Source organism: Dipodascopsis tothii (assembly GCF_038497935.1).
Source record: "Dipodascopsis tothii strain CBS 759.85 unplaced genomic scaffold V1510scaffold_12, whole genome shotgun sequence".
In the NCBI taxonomy this organism is placed as follows: Eukaryota; Fungi; Ascomycota; class Lipomycetes; order Lipomycetales; family Lipomycetaceae; genus Neoaidaea; species Neoaidaea tothii.
The window spans coordinates 81124-106022 of record NW_027117996.1 but is presented as its reverse complement, the minus strand read 5'-3'; the positions used below and the strand labels follow the sequence as shown (position 1 = coordinate 106022).

At 66.9% G+C, this 24899-nt stretch overlaps 10 protein-coding genes across 10 annotated transcripts; 6 read left to right on the top strand and 4 right to left on the bottom strand.

The window, feature by feature from the left end:
* Positions 1–52: 52 nt before the first annotated feature.
* On the bottom strand, positions 53–1083 carry V1510DRAFT_415705 (uncharacterized protein). Its single transcript, XM_066933644.1, has one exon. It carries the CDS (start codon positions 969–971, stop codon positions 321–323), a length of 651 nt encoding a protein of 216 aa, XP_066789326.1. The 5' UTR covers positions 972–1083; the 3' UTR covers positions 53–320.
* A 2016-nt stretch (positions 1084–3099) lies between these two features.
* V1510DRAFT_116554 (uncharacterized protein) lies at positions 3100–4869 on the top strand. Its single transcript, XM_066930241.1, has 2 exons — positions 3100–3625; positions 3660–4869. Exons 1-2 carry the CDS (start codon positions 3510–3512, stop codon positions 4708–4710), a joined length of 1167 nt encoding a protein of 388 aa, XP_066789325.1. The 5' UTR covers positions 3100–3509; the 3' UTR covers positions 4711–4869.
* Positions 4870–7412: 2543 nt separating this feature from the next.
* V1510DRAFT_415695 (DnaJ-domain-containing protein) lies at positions 7413–8117 on the bottom strand. Its single transcript, XM_066933643.1, has one exon. It carries the CDS (start codon positions 8095–8097, stop codon positions 7483–7485), a length of 615 nt encoding a protein of 204 aa, XP_066789324.1. The 5' UTR covers positions 8098–8117; the 3' UTR covers positions 7413–7482.
* A 26-nt stretch (positions 8118–8143) lies between these two features.
* V1510DRAFT_415694 (Glyoxalase/Bleomycin resistance protein/Dihydroxybiphenyl dioxygenase) lies at positions 8144–9497 on the top strand. Its single transcript, XM_066933642.1, has 3 exons — positions 8144–8238; positions 8324–8395; positions 8427–9497. The coding sequence occupies exons 2-3, from the start codon at positions 8355–8357 to the stop codon at positions 9340–9342; spliced, it is 957 nt and encodes a 318-aa protein (XP_066789323.1). The 5' UTR covers positions 8144–8238; positions 8324–8354; the 3' UTR covers positions 9343–9497.
* A 154-nt stretch (positions 9498–9651) lies between these two features.
* Positions 9652–10548, top strand: V1510DRAFT_415692 (uncharacterized protein). The gene is made up of 2 exons (XM_066933641.1): positions 9652–9793; positions 9976–10548. Exon 2 carries the CDS (start codon positions 9979–9981, stop codon positions 10513–10515), a length of 537 nt encoding a protein of 178 aa, XP_066789322.1. The 5' UTR covers positions 9652–9793; positions 9976–9978; the 3' UTR covers positions 10516–10548.
* V1510DRAFT_415689 (uncharacterized protein) lies at positions 10501–12040 on the bottom strand. Its single transcript, XM_066933640.1, is given in 6 exon segments — positions 10501–11423; positions 11455–11625; positions 11639–11640; positions 11659–11701; positions 11733–11808; positions 11840–12040. 6 exon segments carry the CDS (start codon positions 11971–11973, stop codon positions 10560–10562), a joined length of 1290 nt encoding a protein of 429 aa, XP_066789321.1. The 5' UTR covers positions 11974–12040; the 3' UTR covers positions 10501–10559.
* Positions 12041–14668: 2628 nt separating this feature from the next.
* Positions 14669–16963, top strand: V1510DRAFT_393354 (alcohol dehydrogenase). Its single transcript, XM_066931816.1, has 3 exons — positions 14669–15397; positions 15429–16186; positions 16223–16963. Exons 1-3 carry the CDS (start codon positions 15116–15118, stop codon positions 16635–16637), a joined length of 1455 nt encoding a protein of 484 aa, XP_066789320.1. The 5' UTR covers positions 14669–15115; the 3' UTR covers positions 16638–16963.
* A 1024-nt stretch (positions 16964–17987) lies between these two features.
* On the top strand, positions 17988–21370 carry V1510DRAFT_429785 (uncharacterized protein). The gene is made up of 3 exons (XM_066935333.1): positions 17988–18300; positions 18363–18684; positions 18719–21370. Exons 2-3 carry the CDS (start codon positions 18457–18459, stop codon positions 20927–20929), a joined length of 2439 nt encoding a protein of 812 aa, XP_066789319.1. The 5' UTR covers positions 17988–18300; positions 18363–18456; the 3' UTR covers positions 20930–21370.
* Positions 21371–21659: 289 nt separating this feature from the next.
* On the top strand, positions 21660–23018 carry V1510DRAFT_415677 (kinase-like domain-containing protein). Its single transcript, XM_066933639.1, has 2 exons — positions 21660–21905; positions 21940–23018. The coding sequence occupies exons 1-2, from the start codon at positions 21860–21862 to the stop codon at positions 22857–22859; spliced, it is 966 nt and encodes a 321-aa protein (XP_066789318.1). The 5' UTR covers positions 21660–21859; the 3' UTR covers positions 22860–23018.
* On the bottom strand, positions 22937–24899 carry V1510DRAFT_415676 (uncharacterized protein). The gene is made up of 2 exons (XM_066933638.1): positions 24775–24899; positions 22937–24407 (listed from the first exon to the last, which is right to left on the bottom strand). Exons 1-2 carry the CDS (start codon positions 24800–24802, stop codon positions 23194–23196), a joined length of 1242 nt encoding a protein of 413 aa, XP_066789317.1. The 5' UTR covers positions 24803–24899; the 3' UTR covers positions 22937–23193.

Sequence of the window (24899 nt, the reverse complement as noted above, 5' to 3'; positions counted from 1 at the left end):
GGGGGGTCGCTACGAGCGCGGTCCCGGGCCGGCGGCGGCGACGGCCGCCGGGGGCCGACAGGCGTGCTTGGGCGGTAGCGGCCGCGCAGCGGGCCGGCGGGCCGTTGGGCTGGACCAGGAAGCCCAAGAGCGCCGAGCGCCGATGCGGGCCTCTGCACATCTGAGACAAGCTAACGGTAGGGAGCTAGAAGTCGTGGGGTTCGGAGAAGCGTGCGCAATGCAGCCCAACACGGACTAGTTCACTGGTACCTGTGGAGTACCGAGTACGACCTGTTTTGAAATAAGGTGCTCGTAGGCTGCATCGCCAGCGTGGTCGCCAGCTAGCGCGGAACTAGCGTCCCGCGGCCGATGCAGACGAGATATAGCCATGGGCGACCCGTCGCCGCCGTCCGTGCGATGCCTGCGGTGCCGTCCAGAGCCAGCTGGGTCTGGGGTAGCGGCGGCGGAAGCGCGAGGCGAGGGCCTTGCACACGTGGTCTAGAAAATGACGCGTTTATTTTCGGTGTGGCCTCGATCATAGCGTGCAGATGCTTTATCGTGGGCCTGCTGCACGCCGCCGCCCGCCAGATACGCAGCGAACTATGGTCGAGCATGTGCCGCATAACAGAGCATCGCTGGTGCGGCCTGTAGTTGCTCCGAAGGAGCTGCGGCGTGCTTGACCAGGCTGAGGCGGTTTCCGACGCGATCTGCGTGTGCGGACAGGGGGCAGATGGGCTGCGGCGAGTCTCGGAACCGGGCCAGACGTAGCCCGGAGGTCCACGCAAGCGTGGTCGGGGCGTGCAGACAGATAAAGAAGGAGCAGCGGGTCCAGAGCGGGCGTCGGTGGCCGATGGCCGGCACGGGCTGGTAGTGGACATGGTCTCTAGGGGGGCCGAAGGATTGGCCGGGTACGGGCGAGGTCCGCGCGGGCTGCTTGAGCGGCTGTGACAGTCGCAAGTGCGGGTGCAGGCGTGGACAGAGGCGCGGGTCATGGCCCGGTGACGACGACGACCCGGGTCGAGCCATCCCGACCCGACTAGGCGACTCGCGCCGACCCGGGTCAACTTACGCGGACCAGCCGCGACCCGCGCATCGACCCGCGCATCGACCCACGCATCGACCCGCGCATCGACCCGTGCATCGACCCGTGCATCGACCCGCGCATCGACCCGCGCATCGACCCGCGCATCGACCCGCGCATCGACCCGCGCATCGACCCGCGCATCGACCCGCGCATCGACCCGCTCATAGACCCGCGTATCGACCCGCGTATCGACCCGCGCATCGACCCGCTCATCGACCCGTCTTCATCTGTGCGTCGACTCGTGCGTCGACCCGCGCACAACCCCTTCCCTGGCGCGCGCAACTCGCCGCGATAGCGGGTCAGGTCTGACCGGCTTACGAGGGCCGACACTAGGTGGACCTGGGTCACATCTGCGCGAGTACCTGGCACTGGGTCGACCAGGGTCACCGTCGACAGCTGGCCAGTCCCTGACCACACCTGTACGGGTCTGCCCGCCAGCCGTCTTTGCCGCGGGACTACGCGACCATCCCAGGTACGCCGAAGCTAGCCCACGTCACTGCGAGCTGGGCGATCGCTGCGCCAAACCGGTTTCAGCTGGTCGGTCCGGCAAGCCGCCCTAAGTTGCGCTGTCGGCCTGTGTAGGGCTTCCTGCCCGATCAAACGCACGTTAGAGCCCAGACACTGCGCCGTGTATGCTACCTGCCTGATGGCGGAACCGCAGCTCCAAAGCGCGACGGCTGCGCTGCAACTGCGCCGTGGTGTGTCGACGCCGCATCCGCACCGCGGGCTTCCGCAGGCGCACGCAGGTCTCCGCAGTACACGCGCTTGGCATCGCACCAGACTGGCGGCCGTCCACAGCGCGCATACGGCTGCCGCAGTAGCACCACAGTCGTTCCGCCGCCCATTCGGTGGCCGCGCTTACGCAGAACACATGCGCAGTGCGTTCAGCGCGCCGCAGCTGTCCTGGCGGTGCCTGGCGCAATGGCGCCGGCTGCCGTCAGTGACACAGGGGCTGGCGACCGCAAGCCCGGTCGACTGGTGGGCCGCGTCGCTGCCCCTGTGCTGCACAAGCTGTCACGACGCACAGCCCCCAATGGGCTTATATGAAAGTGTATACAATTAAGGTTAGTGGTAGAAAGTGCTATATATTGAAGTATCACTTTCTAGCAGCGCTTTGAGTTCGTTCGTGTTAATTTCTCAGCACAGCAATCTGTCGTAACACACATGGCCGCTGCTGCGCTGCTGCGCACTAGGCCAACGGCAGCCGGAGGCGCGTCATTTGAGACATATCGTCGCGCTAGCCGCATCGCAGGGTAAATCCGCGTGTACGGCCGTGACTGCCGCGGCTGCGCCACCCCTGCCGCGTGCGCCTTCGGCCGCGTGCGGCGGTCTCCAGGCCGGGGCCAGCGGCCGCGACCCGCGCACGGCGTGCACTAGCACCTTAGCCGGGCCACTGGCTTATCCGGTCACTTGCTAAACTCTATCAGGTCGGGTGTTCTCATTACACTCTATCTGCGCTGCGCCGCCTGCGCGTCTAAACCTTAATACGACGCTGTCCTCATACGCTCTCCCGCACGTACATACGCCCCATTTGGCCCCCCACCGACCTGGACTAGTGCAACATTTGACTTTCGGCCTGCTTGGAATGGTGACCCAACAACCCGCTTGGGTGGACACCCCAGCCGCGGACCTAGCCATTTCAAGTTCACCGCGTTGGCTCACCTTGCCTCTTACAGAGCTCGCGCAGCTGCTGTCTCAGACACGCCGCAGGCAAAGTTCGGTACGCTCGCAACATTTAATATATTGCGCACTAATGCAGTACGTGCGACCCGGCTGTCCCGCACTGCTACTCGGCCACGTCCGCGACCGCCACGGCCGGTTGCCACTTACCGCTGCGACCGCGCTGTCGCCGCCGGCGTGGGCCCTGTCCATGCACGACTAGACCGGTCGCTATCTGGTTGGGCGTATCGGCGGCCCGGGCCATCACGTCAGTCCGTTGGCCTAGTGTAGATTGGGAAAGTCGCCCGCGCGGCGGCCGCGGCCCGGCGCCCACACGCGGCTGCGGCCGGGATACGGCCGCAGCCACCGCGCCGCCGGTCGCTACCGGAACGGCGCCATCAGCAGGCCGATGCGCAGGCCCCGGAGGAGCCGTGCGGGCACGCTCCCTGCGGCCCCGCGTTGCGTATATTCCCCGGTGCTGGCCCCGAACAGAGCGGCCTGCACCGAACTACCAAGACGGTAACGGCGCTTACCAACACCGTTGCGCGGCGGCCGTGCTATGTGCGGATGGATCCGATCTTCTGCGTCGACAACACCGCTGGCTGCTGGCCGGCGAGGCAGCGACGTCGTGACATATAATTTCCCGACCGTCTTTTTCCCTCTCTTCTTTTTTTTCCACCCGTTCCCTTTTCCCCAGACTTCCCGGCGCCTTTAGCGGCACCTTCCTTGGCTCCTCTGTGCACACCCTTCGGTGTGCAGGGCTCGCATTTTGCGTCGTCCGGAGGCAATGACCGACGGTTGGCCGCCGACGGTTTCATCCCGACATGCACGCGAGAGCCCGTCCGCCGACAACCCAATGAACATCAGCTCGATCACCGACCGAGACGACCGTTCGGGCGATAGGTACACGCACACTCGACACAGACACTGACCGCAGGCCTGACCGCACGCCCAAGTCGGCGGCAGTCCCGCGCTACGGCGCTCTCCCGTCGCTTTCTGCTGCCGTTCATAGCTACGACGTCCATGGCCACGACGCCCGCGCTCGCGACACCCACGGCCACAGCTCTCACAATCCCCAGCCCTTGCATGACCCGCGTCACGACGGCTCAGATCCTGCCGCGCGCTACTACGCTGCGGCCGCGCCGGCTGCATACCCGCCGTACGGTTCTTCGACAAACTATGGTCTACAAGCCCATGTTCGGTCGGGGCATCCACAAGACCCGTCAGGTGTCGCTCTGCCTCCGATCCGTGCGGCCCATGCGCATGCTATGGGTACTGCGTACGCCAACTATGGTCCCGTCAGCGCGACGCCGGTCCGCTCGCTGTCGTTGCCTGGGCCGCCCGGCGCTCACAACTACTACGGTCGACCACAGCCGGGATACGAGTTCATGATGCCTCCCGGACGACGGTCGATGGATCCCGAGATTCCGCAGGATAACGTCCAGCAGGGTGCTCGCCGGCCCAAGACCCACGTTGCCTCGGCGTGTTCGAATTGCAAGAAGGCACATCTCGCCTGCAACGGTAAGTACCGTGCGCCACTCTCTGTGCCGCTGCCTCTGCTCTCTGCTACTTTCTTCTCGTTCTATCTGCTAGTATGCTTTTTAATACCCCATCCACCTGCAGGCATGACCACGTCGCTCACCTGGCCGGCCGCTGGATTGCTTTGGTGGCTCGAGTCGCGCGCAATAGCGGGTCTGGCCTGGCACGCGCATCCACCCCGACTGTCCTCAGGCATACCTCTCCGACAGCTGGCCAGGGCTGCCGTCCGGCTGCCCGCTCGTCCGCTCCACCGACGGGCAGCTCCGACCGCCCGCTTTCCCACGCGACGCCACCGCTCGCAGACTACCGCAGAAGTATTGATCCGGAATGCTAGCGCCAGTCGCGCAGTATCTGCATCCAATCTCTATCGCCCGTGGCCGCAACGGTTCTTTGAAGACTGTTGCGCGCGTATGTCGGTCTCGCGTCCGCAACTCCGGACCGGGTTGTGATCTTTCGCAGATATATCTTCTAACCACTAGGGGAGATTCCATTTCGGGATGCCGCCAACTTTAAGTTCATGATGCATACATGTGCATGCATAAGCTTCTATACCACAAGCACACCACTAGTGTCATTTTAGCTCCGGACTACTGTGCGGAAATGGACCTGGGGCGCTAGTGGTTACTGGCGTCTACGCAGTGACCGGCCCGGCTCCGCCCAGACGCGGAATTATGAGTGCGGCGCAAGTGCGGCGCAGCGTGGCGCGTGCGCAGGCCACGCCCGCCTCTGCGTGGTAGGTCGGCGCGGCGACTAGTGCGAACGACTTATGTCCGTGTACACGGACCCGGCATTCGCTGGCTGCCGACTGCGGGTGGCTGCGGCCGGCCGTGTCCTACTGCGCAGGTACACGGCCAGCCACAGTGTCCGAACGGATGCATTCCTGGTGGAAGCGCCAGACCTTGTTTGCGCGTGTACGTGAGCATGCGACGTACCTGATGCCGACCGCATAGACGCAGTACGGCTGACCCGCTCTCGGTGGCAGCTCACAAGATGTGACTTATGCAGTGTTGCGACCGCTAGGGCATAGCGGCGTTTGCCGCTAATGTCTTGGAAATCTATGGACCAAAGAGGTATGCATAACTAACCGCGCTGGTTAATATTAAGCTCTACGAACCTTATTTTATGAATTGTCTTATTCACACATTACCCAAGCGAGACATGATTTAATTTCAGGACCAAGTTGTCGGATCAACGGTAGCTGAGTGATTACCCCCATGCTACCCTTCCCCCGCGCTCTCTTGCCTCCAAAACGTCGGTTCCCTCCTGGAGCGACTCGCGCGTGCGAAGGGCCTTCGCAGTGACTGTCAGCGCGCGCGCGTGCGGCCGCCGTCCATTCGCCAGTGGCGGCGTGAATTGCCGCATACTCTCGCGGGTGTCGGCCAATTATTCTGGCGTCTGCGCGCAGGGGGTGAATTGCTGCCCATTGTGGCTCTCGCACGACCACCACGAGCTGATCGTACGGCTCCTCTTGGTACGTCCGGGAGGCATTCCAGGGTGCACAGATTGGGACCGGCGCCTCCGCTTGCGCCTGCGGCATATGCAGGTGCTGTGCTCCTATGTCTCATACGTTACCGCTTCCTTGGCGCAGTAACAGCCAGGTGGCCTCGACTTGGCTGCACCGCTGATCGGTTCCACCGATGGCTCCTGCATCAGGAGCGGCTGGCAGCTGGATATGTCATCACCCTTGACGGCGCCTGCGTCGGACGCGTGCGTCGGTTCCCTAGGGCAATCTACGTGCGGCCAAGCCGCCATCTTGGAACCTCAGCTGCATCTCACGGCACCACCCCCGGCTGGGGCCACAGCCGCATGAATACGCTAGTGTGAGGGCATGCATGCACGCACGCGAGAATTGCAGCCCAAGGGTGGCCTAGTGCGCTTACCTCACCGGTACGGTGCCGGGGTGCGCCTGCGCTCCTCTTTCGCCACAATTACCTGGCAGCTCTTTCGCCAAATTCGCCTGTGGCTCAGGAGTGCCAACGCTGCTGTCGACAACACACTTCACGGGAGCTGTCGCTGGCCTGACAGCTGGTCCTGCGGATAGACGGCCATGTCAGAATACCCACCCCGAAGCCGATGGGCTGATATCTGCGTCTGTAGCACAGACAGGCTTGTTCCGTTGCGCTGAAGCGTGCCGCTGCCGCGGCTGTCCGCTCGCACGGGCCTCGTTCTTCCTTCCCGCTCGTCGGGCAGTTGCATTTTGATACCCATTGCTGAGTTGCTGAGCGAGGCAGCGCCAGACTGTACTGACCGTACTGACAAGCCAGTGAGCCGACCGTGCCAGCGGTGTATAAACCTGGGCAAGCAGGACAGCTGCGTAGACGTGCAGCACAAGAAACGGGGCCGACCCCGTCTTCGCGACGAGCTCAGCTTCCCATCGTCCGGCGCCGTGACCGGGGTGTCGACGTCGAGCGGCACGCCGGCGCCGACCCCGGCTCTGACGCGCAAGGCGTCGCGGCCGGGCTCGGACGGGCGGCGGGCGGGCGCGCTGGGGCTGCTGGCGAGCGACAACGACTCGCCGTCGTCGTTGCAGTCGTCGCCGCTGCCGCAGCGCCGGTCCGGGCCGGCCGAGGCGGCCGGCCGAGGGCACCAGCCGGGGCCCGCGGCGAGCGACGCCCAGGCCTACGGCCAGCACCCCGCGTACTCGTATGCCGGCGCGCGGCCAGCGGCCGGCGAGTGTACGATATTCACTACAGAGTCGCTGGCGATTGTGCAGTGCGGCGGATCCACGGCCGACGTGCTCGGGTACAGGCCCGAGCTTCTCTGTGTGCGCGACGGCTACGGGCGGCCGCAGCAGCGCTTCGGCGACCTGCTCTACGAGCTCGACCGGGATCGCTTCGGCGCGCTCGTGCGCGCGACCGTTCAGGCGGTCCGCGCCCACCGGCAGGAGCGCTACGTCAAGGCCGAGCCCGGCGCGGACGACGCCGGGCAGCAGCAGCTCGACGCCACGCCGCTGGCGACGCTGCAGGCGGTCGCGGCCGAGGTGCAGCAGCAGCAGCACGCGGCGCACATGGCCTTCGGCGACGCCTTCTACGTCCGCGCCGGGCCCGCCGCGACGGCAGACGTCGCGCGCACGGGCTGGGCCATGGTCGACTGCCAGGTCCTCGTCCTGCAGCTGTCGCCGGTGACGCTGTTCGCGCTGCGCCTCCGTTAGTAGCCGTGTACGACTATTGATGTAAGAGAACATGTATGTACAACAAGCAATCTGTATATAGTGCCCGGACCTAGCCCAACACCTTGGTCTTGGCCTTCTTCTTCTTCGGCCCGTTGCGGAAGTCGCGCCAGCTGTTGATGCGCGAGTCGCGGCCCTCTTCCCACACGCGCTCGGCGTCCTTCTTGCGCTTGCGGTCCTCGATCTCCTGCTCGAGCCGCTGGCGCTCGCGGCCCTCCTCCTCCATCTGGATCTTGGCCTGCTTGCGCCGCCGCAGCTCGTTCTCCACCAGTACGATCTTGGTCTTCTCGCGCCACTCGTCCAGGAACTTGTCCGACTTGAGCTCCTCGTTGTGGACCGTCCAGCCCTTCTCGCGGATCAGCACCCGGCGCGCGTCCGAAAAGGCCTCGTCCACGTACGCGCGCTTCTTGTCGTCCTCGAGCTCGGCCGCCGCCCGCTTGAGCATGTTGAACGCCGACGGCGCGTCCGGGTTCGTGGTCTTGTCCGGATGGATCAGCAGCGACTTGCGTCGGTAGGCGTTCTTGATCTCCTTGTCGGTGCAGCCCGGCAGCAGCTCGAGGATGGTGTACGGGTCGAGCTTGAAGGAGCGCAGGATCCGGCGGATCTCCATGTCCTTGGTGTGCTGCGACGCCTCCTTGGCGAGGATCGCATCGATGTCGTCTGCCATGGCGGCTGGCCGCGGTGCAGGTGGTGCGGCGCGGAAGACGATCGGCGAAGGCAGATAGCGGTGCCCTAACCCTTCTTCACGGAGACCCGCCGCGGAACAGACCCGCCCCGGCTCCGCTCCCCGCACGCAATCGCACGCACAGTAAGTATCCCGGCCGGTGCCCGCCCTGACGCGTCGCGCAGATGTTTCTCACGCGGCTCGGCGGCAGACGGACGGCTAACGCCAGGCTCCCGACCCGCATTCTCCAGACCGCCAAGATGAGCACCGACCCGGCCACGTACAAGCTCAACCACACCATGTGAGTGCCCGCGCGGGCGCGCTGACCGCAGGCTGCGGGTGAAGGACCCGAAGAAGTCGCTGGAGTTCTACCAGACGAGCTTCGGCATGAAGCTCATCCGCCAGCTGGACTTCCCCGAGAACCAGTTCTCGCTCTACTTCCTGGCGTTCGACGGCGCGCGCGCGGCCAACGCCGGGCGCGAGTGGACGGACCGCGAGGGCGTGCTCGAGCTGACGCACAACTACGGCACCGAGAACGATGCGTCGTACACGGTGTCGAACGGCAACACGGACCCGCACCGCGGCTTCGGCCACCTGTGCGTCTCGGTCGACAACGTCGAGCTGTTCTGCGACACGCTCGCCGACAAGGGCGCGCGCTTCCAGAAGAAGCTGTCGGACGGCCGCCAGAAGGACATCGCGTTCGTGCTCGACCCGGACAACTACTGGGTCGAGGTCATCTCGAGCCGGGCGGCCAAGACCGAGGGCGTGACCGACCCGTCGGCGTACCGCATGAACCACTCGATGATCCGCGTGCGCGACCCGGTCAAGGCGCTGGCGTTCTACAAGGACACGCTGGGCATGACGCTGATCCGCACGGCCGAGCACGCCAACGCCAAGTTCACGCTGTACTTCCTGGGCTACCCCGGCAAGGACTACGTCGAGAACTCGGCCGAGGGCTGCCACAACATGGAGGGCCTGCTCGAGCTGACCTGGAACTGGGGCACCGAGTCCGACCCGGACTTCAAGGGCTACCACAACGGCAACGACCAGCCGCAGGGCTTCGGACACATCTGCATCTCGGTCGACGACCTGGACGCGGCGTGCGCGCGCTTCGAGAGCCTGGGCGTGAACTGGAAGAAGCGCCTGACGGACGGCCGCATGAAGAACGTGGCGTTCATTCTGGACGAGGACAACTACTGGGTCGAGGTCATCCAGAACGAGGCGATCAAGAGCAAGGCGCAGTGGTAAGGCGCAGGGTGGCGCTGAGCCGCACGCTGTGCGGCGCCCGCCGCGGCGCCTGTGCGACCCGCGCTCGCCGCACGCCGCGCGGCTCAGCCCAGCCGCGACCGCGCCGCACGCCGTGCGGCGCCGCTGTATCTAGCTATATACCGGATCCGTTCCACCGCCCCCAGCCAGCGTAGTCCGGCGCCCGCCGCCGTGTCCGGCGCCCGTGGCCGTGGGCCCGAAGGCGCTCGCGCCCGGCGCCCGTGCCCGCCCTCCCCTTCGCCCGCCGGCCGCCGGCTTCGTCCATTTGTAAACACCTCGGCCGTTCTCCCAACCCGCGCAACCACATCGCCGGCACAGAAATCGGCCAGAAGCGGCCAACCGACGGCCGACAGTGCCCGTACCAGTCCCGTGCGCTCACGAGACCTCGCCCGCTGTCTGAACACGAACTTGAGCGGCCACTCGGGCGTAATTGGTGAGTATTTTCGACGAAACGTGCGCCGGGCCCGATCGGCCAACTCCGGCGTGACGGCCGGCACGGCATCCCCGCGGCCGCCGACGGCCGCCAGCCGCGGCATCCGGGGCGCGGCTGGCAGGCGCCGCTCGTCGGCCGCTGCCGGCGGGCCCGCGGCGTCCGCAGCCCAGTGCTGACCGCAGACAATGCTCATCTCGCGCCGGCTCAAAACGCTCCTCTCCAACTCGCTGTCGTCGCCGTCCGCGCCGGGCGACACGGTGCTGCTCTCGACGGCCGGCTCGAGCTCGCCGCTGGCCACCGGCACGCCGCGCATCGTCATGTCGCTGCTCACGACCACCAGCGGCAACCTGCTGTCGGCGTCCACGGCCTCGGCCGGCGGCGACAGCGGCGAGTCGCTCGCCCCGGCCGTCTCGCGGCTGTCGCAGGCGTCGCTGGCGACGACGGCGGCCCGCGGCGACCTGCTGCCCAAGCCGCGCGTCTACGCCGCGTTCGCGGCCGGCGTCTGGGGCTCGTACCGGGCCGCGCTCGCGACGACGGACGAGGCCGCCGAGTGGATCGCGGTCGAGGCCGACGAGGCCGTCGTGCTCGTCCACGTCATCGCCGAGACCACGCTGCTGGTGCTTGTCGGCAGCAGGACGACGCCGTCGGGCGTGCTGCTGGCCAAGGCCAGCTCGCTGGCGGCGCTGCTACGGACCGAGCTCAAGGGCTTCTCGGCAGAGTAATGTACGATAGCATATAAGTCTCATAATTCGTGGCGCCGCAGCACTTAGACCTCCTTCCAGGAGACGTGGCCGTGCTCGGCCGCGGGCGAGTCGATCGTGTTGGCGTCGGCAAAGGGGTCGTTCGGGTCGGCGCGGGGCTCGAGCTTGAGCTTGCCCTCAAAGTCCTTCACCAGCGCGCTCTTCTTCGGGATCGGCGGCGGCTTGCGGTGGTTGGCCAGCGACGCCGCCGTCGGCCGCGCCGGCCGCGCCGGCGCGCTGTCCGAGATGCTGCTGTCCGAGGGCACGCGGCGCAGGCCGCCGGCCCAGGCGGCGCCGCGGCTGGGCGCGGCCGACACCGACCGCCGGCTGGCGCTGCCGCGGGCGCGCGGCTCGGACTCGGACTCGGACGAGTCGTAGTCCGAGTCCGAGTCCTCGCGCGACATCCGGTCGTAGAGCTGGAGGGCGGCCACGAGCTCGTCGTTGGCGTGCAGCAGCGTGCCGATGTACTCCTCGGACTCGATCTGCTGGATGTACCGGAGCACCTGCCGGCGCAGCAGCCGGCACTTGTCAAAGAGCTCCGTGGCCTTCTCGTTGTCGGACGCGAGCTCCTCCTCGCGGTTGATGAGCTTGAGCTGGTTCGAGAGGTTGGTGGCGGCCGAGTTGGCCTCGGCCAGAGTCTGCAGGATCCGCGGCTTCTCCTTGACGAGGTCGATCTTCTTGGACTTTGACGGCCGGGACGAGGCGCGTCGCGCGCGCTCGGGCTCGCGTGAGGCCGCGCGCTCGGGCTCGCGCGAGACTGCCCGTCGGCGCGTCGACGACGACGGCTCGTCGTCGTGGCGGTCGTGGGACCGGTCGTGGGACCGGTCGTGGTCGTCGTCGTCCATGTCCTCGGCCATGTCCTCGAACCGGTTGCGCTGGGGCGCGCGTTTCTGCGGTCAGCGGCGCGGCCGGGCGACGTACCCGCTGCGGAAGCTGCCGGTGGAGCTGGGCCAGGCCCTGCATGCCCTGGCGGTCCTTGTAGATGGCCCAGGCCACAAACAGCCGCTGGAGCTTCTTCTTGACGTCGGCATTAGTGGTCGGGTCGGCGGCCAGAATGCGCATGCGCTCGAGCAGCGGCTCGTCGGCGAAGGACGCTGGCGTCAGCGGACCCGCGCAACCACATACCCTGGAACCGCTTGCCGCCGTTCTCGATGAGGCCGTCGAGGATCTGGGTCAGCGCTGGGCCTGTTCGAACGTACCGTCAGCGCCCGCAGCTGGTTGTGGATCGTGCCGTACTTGAGCTTCTTGCGCACGGCCCGCGCGGCCTCGGTCGGACTGGTGTCAGCGCGCCCAGACGACGGCGTACCCGCTCGGGCTCAGGCGGATTGTCTCGATCAGGTCGACGAGGCCGGTGAGCTCATCTTCGGCGAAGTCTTCGGTGACCAGGTTGTTTATGCTCACGGTGATGGCCGTGTAGGGGTGGTCGGTGAGAAACCCCATGATGCGCGGGCGACCTGTGGTCTGCTGGAGCGCTCGGCAGGGCTGGGCTCGTGTGCGATGAAGACGTCGTGGGTGGCCGGTGCGTGCTGGTGGCCTGGTTGGCTCTGGGCATGTGATCGTTGCCATGGCAACCCGATAAGCGCGCACCGCCGCACTGTGGCTGATTGGCTGCGTCCACGCGCGACGTCATCGCGATCGGCGACTGCACCGGCAGCGATGGCCTGCCCCGCATGGTGCTCGCTGGCGAGTGAGCCGGGCCACGCGGGGGGGCGGGTTGCGGTCGGGGGGCTGCTTGCTGGGGGCGGCGGGTGTGGCGGTGCGGCGCTGCGAGTGGCGGATCGCGGCGGACGCGGCGGGTGCGGCGGGTGCGGCTCGTGCGGCTCGTGCGGCGGGTGCGGCTCGTGCGGCTCGTGCGGCTCGTGCGGCTCACCGCGGCTCACCCACGACCGGCTCGCCCCCGCTCGCCGCGCTCGCCACAGCTCTCCGTCCTCCAGCCCGGCTCGCTCCTGGCTCGTGCGTCCCCGCTCCGGCATTGTCCGGCCTACCTTTTGTCCGCAGCCGCCCCAGCGTCTCCAGTATGTCAGCTACATCGTTGCCCGCGCTACCTTCACGCAGTAGCGTCGCCCCTCTACCTCGTACTCGCTCTGCAGCCGCCTGCATGCCGTCCAGCCATTCGTCACCGGCCCAGCTGGACTTTGCCCGGCTCGTCTCGCGCTCCAGCTGCACGTACCCCGCTGGTCGCACCCGCCGTTGTCTCGGCCTCGCGGGCGCACATTCGCCAAAGGCTTGGCTGCGGCCGCTGCCGGCCCACCGCCGCCCTAGGGCCAGCCGCCAGATCCTGCGCGCATGCAGTATCTCACACGGCCTACGCTGCTCCTGCCGCTGGCAGCGCCCGCGCGCGTTAACACGAGGCCTCGCGCGCCCGCCGCGCTAGGCCCTGACGCCGACGCTGAGCAGCCGTGCCCCTAGCTCCGTCGGCGGGCTCTTTCCGCTCGGCGGGCAGGCAACAGTCACCAGACGCCTGTCCGCGCCAGCGGGCCGAGCCGCGGTCTCCACGCGCGGCGGCCTGTAGTGCAGTGCGTTGTCGCGATAGTCTCTGGTCTCGGCGACCCGCTGCGAAGCGGTGGCGACACGGCCTATCTCTGACCAAGACATGCCAGACGCCAAGCGGCCGCATCGCTTGACCCGGCGGGGTCGGCATGCGTGCGTCTGAGCCAGCCCACTCGGGTCCCCGCAGCCACCGCAGCGCGGTCGGCTGCCTGCTCAGCTGTGCTTCCGGTGCCGCGCCGGCCGCCGGCCGCCGAGACCGCCACCGAGCCCGCCCAAGTCCGTCGGGCAGCATCGCCGGCACTGGCCACGCCTACGCTAGCCTGGCCGCCACAGCTCACGGCCCACTGAGGGTATCGGCCGTACCGGCACCAGAGCAACCGCCTAGCCGGTCCTGCTGCGCTTGCGCACGCGCGCGCAAGCGACGCGCGCCGACAGCCTCGGCAAGGGTGCTCGGCCTACAGTAGGGCGGATCACGCGCGATCACGACCGATGCCGCCTCTGTGGAAGCGCATGATGGCGCCGGTCGACGCTGGTCCGCGTAAGGGCCCCGAACAAGCAGAAGCTCGCTGGGCTAAAATGGCTGCAGCGGCCACGCTAGGGCCGCATTAGCCGCGTTAGCCGGCACTGGCTTCGTACCAGATCGGCGCCAGTCTGTGGCGAGAACTACACTCACCCGCCTAGCTTGTTCGCGCGAATAGCCGGTGCAAGCGCACCGAGGCGAGCGGCCGGCACCGCTCGGCGCCACTCGACCTGCGCCGGCTTGGCCGAGCGGTGCCGCTCGGGCGTTTGGCCGCAAGAGCCCGATCGGACCCGCGTACGCTGGCGACGACCCGGTGCCTGAGCGTTCGCGCCTAGCCGCCCGGACCGCCCGGACCGCCACCCGCCGACGTTTCTGCCCGACCCGTACCCTGCTGCGCCCCTGTTGGCAGACTGCCGCCAGCGGCCGCGCGTCTGTTGGCGGGCGTACACCCAAAATACGCTCTGCCAGGCCGCATGTTCGGCGCCACAACGCGCGTGGAAGCTACTTTGGCGAACGTACCCGATACGATCTGTGGTACCTTTTGCCACGTGAGATTGCCGAGGTGACAGATCCGCCCGCTCGGACGTGTTCGTCTGTTCTTTGGTATTCGCGCGGCGGTGTTCTGACGATCATACGTGGCTCAAAATGAAGGCAGCGCAAATTAGGAGGCCGGGTCGGCCGGCGTACGCGGCCCGGGTATGATCAGCCGGCGTGGCTAGGGAGCAAAAAAAACGCGTGGTCGATTTCGCGCGAATCATTTCTCCGGTAGTACCCACTCCGTCTCGCCGCGTTTCCCGCGAATGCAGATAGCCCAGACGGCCGCAGACACCGCTGGCCGTGGTCCGGCTGTAGTGCGGCCGGGCAGTGCTGGTTGGTGTGGGCGACAAATCGCGGCGGACGAATGACGAAACGTGGCTGTGGTCGGAGCCACGTCGGAACCAATTGCGGCGCGCAGAGGCCGCGCGACGCTCGCCGGGCTGGCAGGTACGTGCTGACGGCGCGCGCGGACGTGCTGGCGCGCTGCTGGCGTGTTGCTGGCGCGGCCGGGCCGGTGGCACTTGGCGGCGTGGCCGGTCCACTGATTGCTGCGGCGTTCGGCAGGAAGCGCGATCGCGGCCGCACAGCCGATCGGCGACAGCGGTCGGCCCAACCGGTGACCGGCGATGCGCCGGCAGCCGGCCGCCGGCTGGACCGCGGTATTTTGGACGCGGTAGCCGCGGCGGCCTGGCCGGCCGCCGCAGACCTGCCGCCAGAACCGGCGGACTAGGGAGTCTCGGCCGCACAGCCACAGCACAGCCGCAGCACCGCCAGCGGCGCCGGCTGCACAGCGCGGCCACGGATCCGGCAGGCACGACACAGTCCGGCGACGGCCGCACGAGCCGCACGAGCCGCACGAGCCCCTGAGCCGCACGAGCCACATCTCGTGCGGCGCACACCGCGGGGAACTTACCCGGATCCAATTGCGGGGTCTCGCTCCGTGTCGGCGGCCCGGGCCCGATCGCCGGTGCGGGGCACCGCGGGTCGGTGGGACCGATATCCTGGGCCCGCGTCTGCCAGCCCAGCCGGCACACGATGCTGATCAAGATCCCGGCCAGCACCCGCACGCGGGCCCTCGGCCTGCTCTCGACGATCCAGAATCACGCGGGCGCGTGCCCGTGCCACGCGTGCGCTGGCGGCGACGCGCGCTCGCTGCTCCAGGCGCGCCGGCTGGCCGCCGGCGCGCCCGTCCAGAAGGAGTACGCGTTCGAGATGGCCGCCAGCAACATCCGCTACGGCAACGGCGTCACGCGCGAGGTCGGCATGGACTTTGCCAATCTCGGCGTCAAGCGCGTCGCGCTCTTCACGGACAAAAACGTACGCCGCGGCCGGGGCGCGCTGACCACAGGTCCTCCGACTGACGCCGATGGCGCTCGCCGTGGAGGCGCTCGAGGCTCACGGAATCCAGTACGACATCTATTCGGACGTGCGCGTCGAGCCCAAGGACGGGGCCATCCGCGACGCGATCGCGTGGACGCGCGCGCGCGCGCCCGAGGCGTATCTCGCGGTCGGCGGCGGCTCCGTCATGGACACGGCCAAGATCGCCATGCTCTTCGAGGCGTACCCGGACGCGGACCTGCTCGACTTTGTGAACGCGCCCATCGGCAAGGGCCGGCCGGTCGACCGGCCCATGAAGCCGCTGATCGCGGTGCCGACGACTGCCGGCACAGGCTCCGAGACCACCGGCACGGCCATCTTCGACCTGGTCGCGCAGCGCGCCAAGACCGGTATCGCGCACCGCGCGCTCAAGCCGCTGCTGGGCATCGTCGACCCGCTCAACACGCGGTCGATGCCGTCCCAGGTCAAGTCGTCGTCCGGCCTGGACGTGCTGTGCCACTCGCTCGAGAGCTACACCGCGATCCCGTACTTCGAGCGCGTGCCGCGGCCGGCCAACCCGATCCTCCGCCCGGCGTACCAGGGCGCCAACCCGATCTCGGACGTGTTTTCGTTCGAGGCCTTGCGGCTCACGGTCAAGTACCTGCCGCGCACGGTCAAGGACCCGGACGACACCGAGGCCCAGGAGAACATGCTGCTTGCGGCCACGCTCGCCGGCGTCGGCTTTGGCAACGCGGGCGTGCACCTCTGCCACGGCATCTCGTACCCGGTGTAAGTATCGGTTGACAGAGCGCCACTGACCCCTAGCTCGGGCATGAACAAGGGCTACAAGCACGCCGGCTATGCGGTCGATTACCCGATCATCCCCCACGGCGTGTCCGTAGCCGTCACCGCCCCCGCCGTCTTCCGGTTTACCGGACCTACGAATCCGGACCGCCACCTGGCCGCGGCCGCCGTGTTCGGCGCGGACGTCAGCAACACCAAGGCTGAGTCTGCCGGCGAGATCCTGGGCGACGCGATCGCGCGCTTCCTGGTCGATCTCGGCGACCAACCCCGCGGCCTGCGCGACCTCGGCTTTGACGGCGCCGATGTGCCGGACCTGGTCGCGGGCACCATGCCGCAGGCACGCGTGCTCATGCTTGCCCCGAACTTCCAGCAGAAGGCCGACGACGAGAAGCGCGCGGATTTGGCGGGCATAATTGAACGCTCGCTCCAGTACTAGCGCAATCGCACCAACGGTGCGGCCAGGCGCTGGCGCGTCTCGCGCCATCAGCCGCACCCGGCCTGGTGGACCCTGGCCGTCCGCAGTGCTGGTACCAGTCGAGATCCAATGTTTTTTTCCCACCGGGACTTGCCGCCTTTGCCGGCACCGTAGGGGCCTATTGGGTGCTAGCGGTTGCCGCACCCACGGAAACGTCATCTCACGGCGCTGGCCGTCAGCCGGGCGATCACCCCGTAGTGCGAGTCGGTCGACGGCACAGTCGCCTGTGGACGGTGCACCGCGCGTGTCAGATGTTCGCGAAGGTCGCGCGGTTCACGACGTGCAGGTCTGTGAGCCAGCCACCGGCAGAAGTTGTGACCTGCATTTATGCTTTTCTGTGCGTGACTCGGACCCAGCAATGCGTGGATCCAGACCGGCGGCTACGCCCACACATGTGGTTGCGGCGGCTTGATCTAGCACTTGTCGACCAAGCTGCTACAGGTCGCGTTGCAGATCATCTTTAGCTATGCGCTAGGCAGTCACTACTGCTGCTTTAGCGGCAGCGAGGTGTACGGTACTTTTAGGCTGAGATCAAGGTTTTGGAGTGGTCCAGGTTTTTGGGTCGTACATATGCAGGCGGCCCAAGGCTTGGTACACCGACGCAGATACCCAGATCGACTGGTGATATGACCGGACCGGCGATCTGCGATGGCGCAAGCGGCCATGCAGCGCGCGACGGCCCGCAGCTCCTGCCCCTGCCCAGGTAGAGGTGTGTGACGCGGGTCAACGTTGACCCGGGTCCCCGCCCCACGCTTGCGACCCACGCTTGCGACCCGCGTACGCGACCCGCGCTACTAGCCCGGTGAGATTCGGGTCGCCAGCCCGGGTCGCCAGCCCGGGTCGCCAGCCCGGGTCGCCAACCCGGGTCGCCAACCCGGGTCGCCGCGCCCGCGCTACTGCGCCCACGTCGGCGCTCCCCGCCGGGTCGCTGGTAGGCCGCAGCAGACCGTGCCACGGCCGCGCCCGCTCATCTCCGTGGCGCGGCCGGCGCCATCCGGCACCGCCCGTCGGCAACCGCGCGGTCAGCGCTGGCTTGCGCCTCAGGTGTCGCCTACCGCGCCCAGCTCCCGCCACCCGGTCTTCGGCCAGCTGCCAACAGGCGCTGCCGCCGGCCACGGCTGCGGTCGCGTGGCGCGCGCCGGCCTGCGCCGGCGGCTGCCAATGTCTCGCAATGGCCTGCGAGTCGTGGCGGTGCAGGCGCAGCCGTGCGCTGTGCGCCCGTTGCGGCCTGCGGGGATGACGCGGACCCCGTTACCCTCCGCGCACCGCCACGCAACCTGCAGCAGCGTGCGTCTCGCGGTGGGCGCGGGCGCGTTCCCGTGCGTGCGGCCTAGCTGTTTGTGGTGTGCGCCACATGCACCGCCACGATGCCGCATCGCCGCGTTTTTTCGTGACCTCTTTGTAGCATCCCGGCGTCGTCAGTTCTTTCAAAGCCGCAACCAGATCTTTGTCCGCAGCCAGGCATCCCCCGCACCGTCGGCCGACCGTGTCAGACTACCGTCTGCTTTGCGCAACATCTACAACCTCCGTGCCGGTTATCGGAACTCGACTGCGCAAATCCGCACCCTCCAACTGGTGACACCCAAGGTCCGCCCAGGCCCATTTCCAGTCTTTCCGGGTACAGGTACGTCTCGATCGCGTCCCGGGCCACCGCCCTCCCGACTCGTCCAGCGGCTAATAGTCTAGACAGACCCGCCAGTCGCGCAGCCCCCGCGACCTCCGAGTGTGCGCACTCCTCAGCCCGATCTCTGTCCGAACCCAGTCCTCAAACCTACTTTAGATGCCCATACATCCGGCCTCCAAGGCGATTATCAAGGCATGCTTCATTCTCTCGGCGCAGCTGCCGGTCCTGCATTCGTACCCGCTCGTCCGACGCGACGACGATGATGACGACGACGATGACGAGGCCAATTTCTGGCTCTACATGAGCGTATCGATCGTCCTCGTCCTCCTCGGTGGTGTGTTCGCCGGCCTGACGCTTGGCCTGATGGGACAGGACGAAGTCTACGTAAGTGTGTGTCCGAGAATGCGCTGACCGCCAGCTCCAAGTCATTGAGCAGTCTGGAAGCCCGTCTGAGCAGAAATCGGCCCAAAAGGTGCTGCAGCTGCTCAAGCGCGGCAAGCACTGGGTCCTAGTCACGATGCTGCTCAGCAACGTCATCACGAACGAGACCCTGCCGATCGTGCTCGACCGCTGTCTCGGCGGCGGTTGGCCTGCCGTCGTGTCGTCGACGGTGGCCATTGTCATCTTTGGCGAGATCATCCCGCAGTCCGTGTCGGTGCGCTACGGCCTCGGCATCGGCGCCATGTTCTCGCCGTTTGTGCTGTTCCTGATGTACGCCATGTACCCCGTGGCGTACCCGACGGCGCTGCTGCTGGACTACGTCCTCGGCGAAGACCACGGAACGGTCTACCGCAAGGCCCAGCTCAAGACGCTGGTGACGCTGCACCGGTCAATGGGCGTCGAGCGCCTCAACCGTGACGAGGTCACGATCATCTCGGCCGTGCTCGACCTGAACGAGAAGCCCGTCAAGAACATTATGACGCCGATCGAGGACGTGTACACAATGAGCGCGGACCGGATCCTGGACCAGGCCGCCGTCGACGAGATTCTCAAGGCCGGCTACAGCCGGATCCCGATCCACACGCCCAACGAGCCGTTCAACTTCATTGGCATGCTACTCGTGCGTATCCTTATCTCGTACGATCCCGAGGACGCCCAGCCCGTGTCGACGTTTCCGCTGGCCACGCTGCCCGAGACGCGACCCGACACGACATGCCTGAACGTGCTTAACTACTTCCAGGAGGGCAAGTCGCACATGATGCTGGTCTCGGAGTACCCTGGCGAGGCGTATGGCGCGATCGGCGTGCTGACGCTCGAGGACGTTATCGAAGAGTTGATCGGCGAGGAGATCGTGGACGAGTCCGATGTCTACGTGGACATCGCCCAGGGCATTCGCCGAAAGTACCTCTCGCCGATGATGCGGCGCACGCTGCCGTCGGAATTCGTGGTCCAACAGCTGCAGAACCCGTCGCGACTGTCCGAGTCGACGCCGGGCAACTACCCGATGGTCAACGTGACGTCGCCGGACAACCTCAACTCGCCGCTTCTGGGCGACGGCATGATGTCGACTTCAGCCGGCGAGGCGCTGACCACCGGCGCCAGCCTCAGCCCAATCTCGCACTTCCACTCGCTGCCGGGCGCGCCGTCGCCGCTGAGCTCGATCCGCGTCAACCCTGTCAATCTGGCACTGCATCCGAACAAAACCAACAACTCCAAGGTGACGATCAAGCGCGGCGCCATGGAGGACTACGTCCGGCGCGCGTCCATGGACAAGGGCTACACACAGGGCGGAGCCAAGCACGGCCCGCCCCAGGGCAAGACCGGCTTTGGCACGATCCACGAGTCCGAGTGGGCAGCGATTGCCGACGCAACCCTGACAGCGACGGCGCCGGTCAGCAAGCCGGCCGGTGTGTCGCGGACCAATTCGCTGACGCCGGACGCGATCGACCTCGGCCGGAGCCCGAACACAAACGCGATCTCGAGCAGCAACGCGAGTGTGGCGTCGAGCCACCGCAAGAACAGCGCGTACGAACTCGAGGCGTTGACATCGCGCAACGAGTTCCGCGACAACCGCGACCTGCGCGCGCTCGACGGTGCCGAGAACTTCCACGCGTCGGGCATCATCGAGAGCGTGCGCGAGGTGCACGGCTTCCGCAAGACCATCATTGAGAGCACAGCGCTGACGGACGACGACGACTCGTCGATCTCGTCGCTGGACTCGTGCACGTCGTCGGCGACGAACCGCAGCGGCCGCAGCGACCGCAGCGGCAGCAGCGGCCGCGGCAACGCCATCACGGGCTACCGCCGGCACCGCAAGGGCAAATCCGTCAAGGACCGCCGGACGAGCAGCAACAGCAAGGAGGCCAAGGACCGTGGCGGCCGCAAGGGTAGCTTCTTCTCGGACCACGGCGTGGTGAAGGGCATCATCGGCAGCGTGACGGGCAACAACGGCCGGAGTAACAGCCAGAAGGGCGAGCGGTCGCCGTCGGGCGCGCGCGCGCCGCCGACGCCAACGGCTTCGCGCCCGCTGCCGGTGTCGGGTGCGCCAGGCACGCCGGGCGCGCGACCGGAGCGGCCGGAGCGGTCGACGACGCTGGACAGCACAGCGTCCGACTACCTGAGCGCGGGGCAGCGGCCGGCAAGCTCGAACGGTAGCTACACCGGGGAGAGCCGGCCGCTGCTGGGCTAGGGCAGGGCTGCGCGAGAGCCGAGCCGCACGGTGTGCGGCTGATCGAGCCGCATGACGCGCGGCTCACCACGCCGCGCGGCGTGCGGCGCTGAGCCGCACACAATGGGGCTGACCCCTACTGCGCCGCGCCGCGCATTGACCGCGCCCCTCGCGCCACACCGCGCCCTGGCGCCCGTACATCTTGGACTACTAGAGTTTGCACCGTCCATCTTTTGTCATCTACAGTGAACGCAGTCTTGGTTACACTCGCGGCCGGGCGGGCCGGGCCGGCGCCGACGGCCGGCTGCCCACCAATCGTGCTGCAGCCGGCTCGGCTGCACGCGTACCGTGGCTCCGTAGACGCGAGCGTGCGCGTAAACAAAGGGTTAGAATCGCGTCGCGTTCGTCACCCAACCCGCGGTGGTCTCGGCCGGTGGCGGCGGCTGGCGGAGCTGTCACGCCGGCGCGCGGGTCGGGTCGCCCCCCGACCTGCCCCCCCCCCAAGCGCATACCAGACAGCCAGCACCGCTGGCGGCCGTCGGCCCCCGCAGCGGCCTCGCCGCGCGCTCCAGAAGCGCCTGCCGAGCGTCCAGCCGCGACCCGGTCAAGGTTAGGTGTGATATGTGGTTGTGTTTGTTTATGCACTGCCTGAACAAGCTAACCCCATACTACCCGACGCCGTTGCTATACGACCCGCGCACGGCAAAACACAGGGGCATAGTCGTCAACTCAAACCGGGTGGCATTCACCGTTTATATTTTCAGGCTCGCGCAACTTTGCAAACAACCAACCCAGCAGCAGCCGCGTGGTTGTGTAGGATCGTCAGACCCGTCCATTACCATCGTAGGAGGTGGTTCAGCACTAGGTAGGCGTCAGCCGGCGGCGCAGCGAAGCGGTGGCGGCCGCGGGCGGGCTGACGAATAGATCAGGCAGCAGGTACCAGACGCGACGATGCTCGAGCTATCGGACTTCCAGCGGCTAGAGAAGATTGGCGAGGGTAGGTGCGGACGCGCGGCGCGGGCTGATTCCAGGAACGTACGGAGTCGTGTACAAGGCCCGGGACACGACCAACGGCAACCGGGTGGTCGCGCTCAAAAAGATCCGGCTCGAGGCCGAAGACGAGGGCGTGCCGTCGACCGCGATTCGCGAGATCTCGCTGCTCAAGGAGATGCGCCACGAGAACATCGTGTCGCTGTTCAACATCGTGCACGCAGACAACCACAAGCTGTACCTGGTGTTTGAGTTCCTCGACCTCGACCTGAAAAAGTACATGGAGAGCATCCCGACCGGCGTCGGCCTGGGCGCGGACATGATCAAGCGGTTTATGAGCCAGCTGGTCAAGGGCACGCGGTACTGCCACTCGCACCGGATCCTGCACCGCGACCTCAAGCCGCAAAACCTGCTGATCGACAAGGAAGGCAACCTCAAGCTCGCGGACTTTGGTCTCGCGCGCGCGTTCGGCGTGCCGCTGCGCCCGTACACGCACGAGGTTGTCACGCTGTGGTACCGCGCGCCCGAGATCCTGCTCGGCGGCCGGCAGTACTCGACCGGCGTGGACATGTGGTCGATCGGGTGCATCTTCGCCGAGATGGTCCTGCGCAAGCCCTTTTTCCCGGGCGACTCGGAGATCGACCAGATCTTCAAGATCTTCCGGCTACTGGGCACGCCGGACGAGGATGGGTGGCCGGGCGTGACTGCGCTGCCCGACTTCAAGACGACGTTCCCGCAGTGGAGCCGCAAGGACTTTGAGCGCCACGTGCCCGGCCTGGACGCCATCGGCATCGACCTGCTCGAGTCGTTCCTGGTCTACGATCCGGCGTCGCGCATCTCGGCCAAGCGCGCGCTCGCCCACCCGTACTTTCTGAGCCACGACGAGCCCGTGGCCGAGATGTACTCGCACATGGTGCCCAAGGAGCACCCGGCCATCCGCAACATCCGGACACGCGCCTAGCCGCCCATACCACACACAAAGGGAGCAGTTTTGTATCTCTGCCGCGGCCGCGCCCGCTTCGTTTCTATATCATTACGTTTCGGCTACCATTTTACTCGTATAGTTTATGTTATCGCTCATTGCGGATTGTTTAGTCATTCTATGCTTTCGTTGATCATATCAGGCTGCTTGGCCCGCAAGGCAGCCGCCCCGGTGGACTCGCCGCCATGGGCTGCGCCGTGGGCAGCGGCCTCGAGCGGCAACTCCGTCGAGGACGCGCCCTGCGTGCGGCTATATGGTGTGCGGCTATATGGCTACCGGAAGAGCAGCCGCCGCCGGAGGCGCGTGTAGGCTGCTAGTAGCTAATGTGGGCAGCCTGCGACCCGAGGTGCGCGAGCACGTTCGAGCCGTGGCCGTCCTGAACGGCGGCCGAGGCGGCGCGCCAGGTCGTGTCGGCGGAAACGTCGGTCGAGGCAGCGGAGAAGTCGGCCGAGGCGGTAGACACGTCGGCGTCCGCGTCCGGGCGGTCCGAGCGGCCGGCTTCAGCGACGACGGCCTCCGCCGCTGCAGCCGCTGCGGCCGACGCCCGCGCCGTCTCGGTCAGGTGCTTGTGCAGGCTCGCCCGGCCGCGCTCAACGTAGGCCAGGTCGACCCGGGTCTGGACGAGGTAGTGCACCAGCGCGACCGGCGTCGTCAGCAGCGCCATGTCCAGACCCTTGATGTCCACAATTTCCAGCGACCGCACCGCCGAGTCGTTCACGATCAGCGTGTTTTCGCGCACTTTATGCAGGCTCATGGGTGCGGACCGCTGCGAGTGCGGCGGCGGCTTTGCGGGCGGCTGCGATCGCAGCAGAAAGTCGTCGATGTCAAACACAAACAGCTCGGCCACCGGCAGAAACAGCTTCTTGGGCTTGTGCGGGTCGACCCAGAAGCACTGAGCGGCGCATGTCGGCTGCTTCCAGAACTTCCACGACCGGTCCTTGGCCATGGTCAGGTTGATCTCGTTGACGACCCAGCGAAAGAGATGGCCCTCGAAGCCGAACTCGAACGCGGAGCAGCGCAGGATCTGGTGGCCGGCGGCAATTCCGCGGTCCACGGCCTGCAGGACGTGTGCACGCTCGAGCTCGGCCTCGGGCAGGTGCCGGGTTTGCGAGAGCAGGTGCGGCAGATGCGGCGCGTGCTTGCTGATGACCGACTGTAGCTCGTACGCGACCAGCGGATTGTGTAGCCGAAAGTCGGCCATTGTCTTGCGTCCGGTCGACATCTCGATGCCCTCGGGACTGAACAAAATGAGCGGGTGCAGAGCGTAGTCGACGCAGACTGCCCGCGAGAGCGGATCCAGAAACTGGTAGCCGTCAAAGGCCAGAGAGCACGCGCCGTAAGCGTAGAGATCGTCGGGGACCGTGGCCGGCTCACGGACGAGGACGGCGTCGAAGCTGCCCGGGGCAGGCCATTGGGTCTGGGCCGGGATCGGGCAGAGCTCGTAGTGGTCGATAGGGACAAAGTTGGTGGCCGGCGAGACGAACTGGACGGCGCTGGAGCCGTCGGCCTGCCGGCGGTAGAGGTAACCTGGGGTCAGCGGGTACAGTGCCGGGGCGGCAATATGCTGCTGTGGGCGGCTATATGCGGCTATATGCCGCACGAGGGGCGCCGAGTGTTCCCCTGACGGCAGGCTCCGTGGAGAGCCCCTCGATAGGATATAGCCGCACAGAGCCGCGCATGTAGCCGCCGTATAGCCGCAGTGTAGCGCCGCACAGCCACAGAGCAGCCACCGTGCGGCCACTATGTCCAACGCTGCTCCCGACAGAGGTCCGCCGGAGGCCCACCTGTGGCGCAGCAGCTCCAGCCATCGGGGTGCGCCTGGGTGGCTGCGGCTATACGGCGGCTATATGCCTCGATCCACGCCTTCCGCCCCCGCCTCCGCCAGCATACTCACGAGGGACGTCGTCGTTTGGGGTGCGCATCGCTGCTGGCCACCGCGGCCGGCGCCGCGTTATATGTCTGGCGGCCGGTCCAAAAATAAACCGCGACGCGCAATGGGAGGCGGAGCGGTGGCGCAGC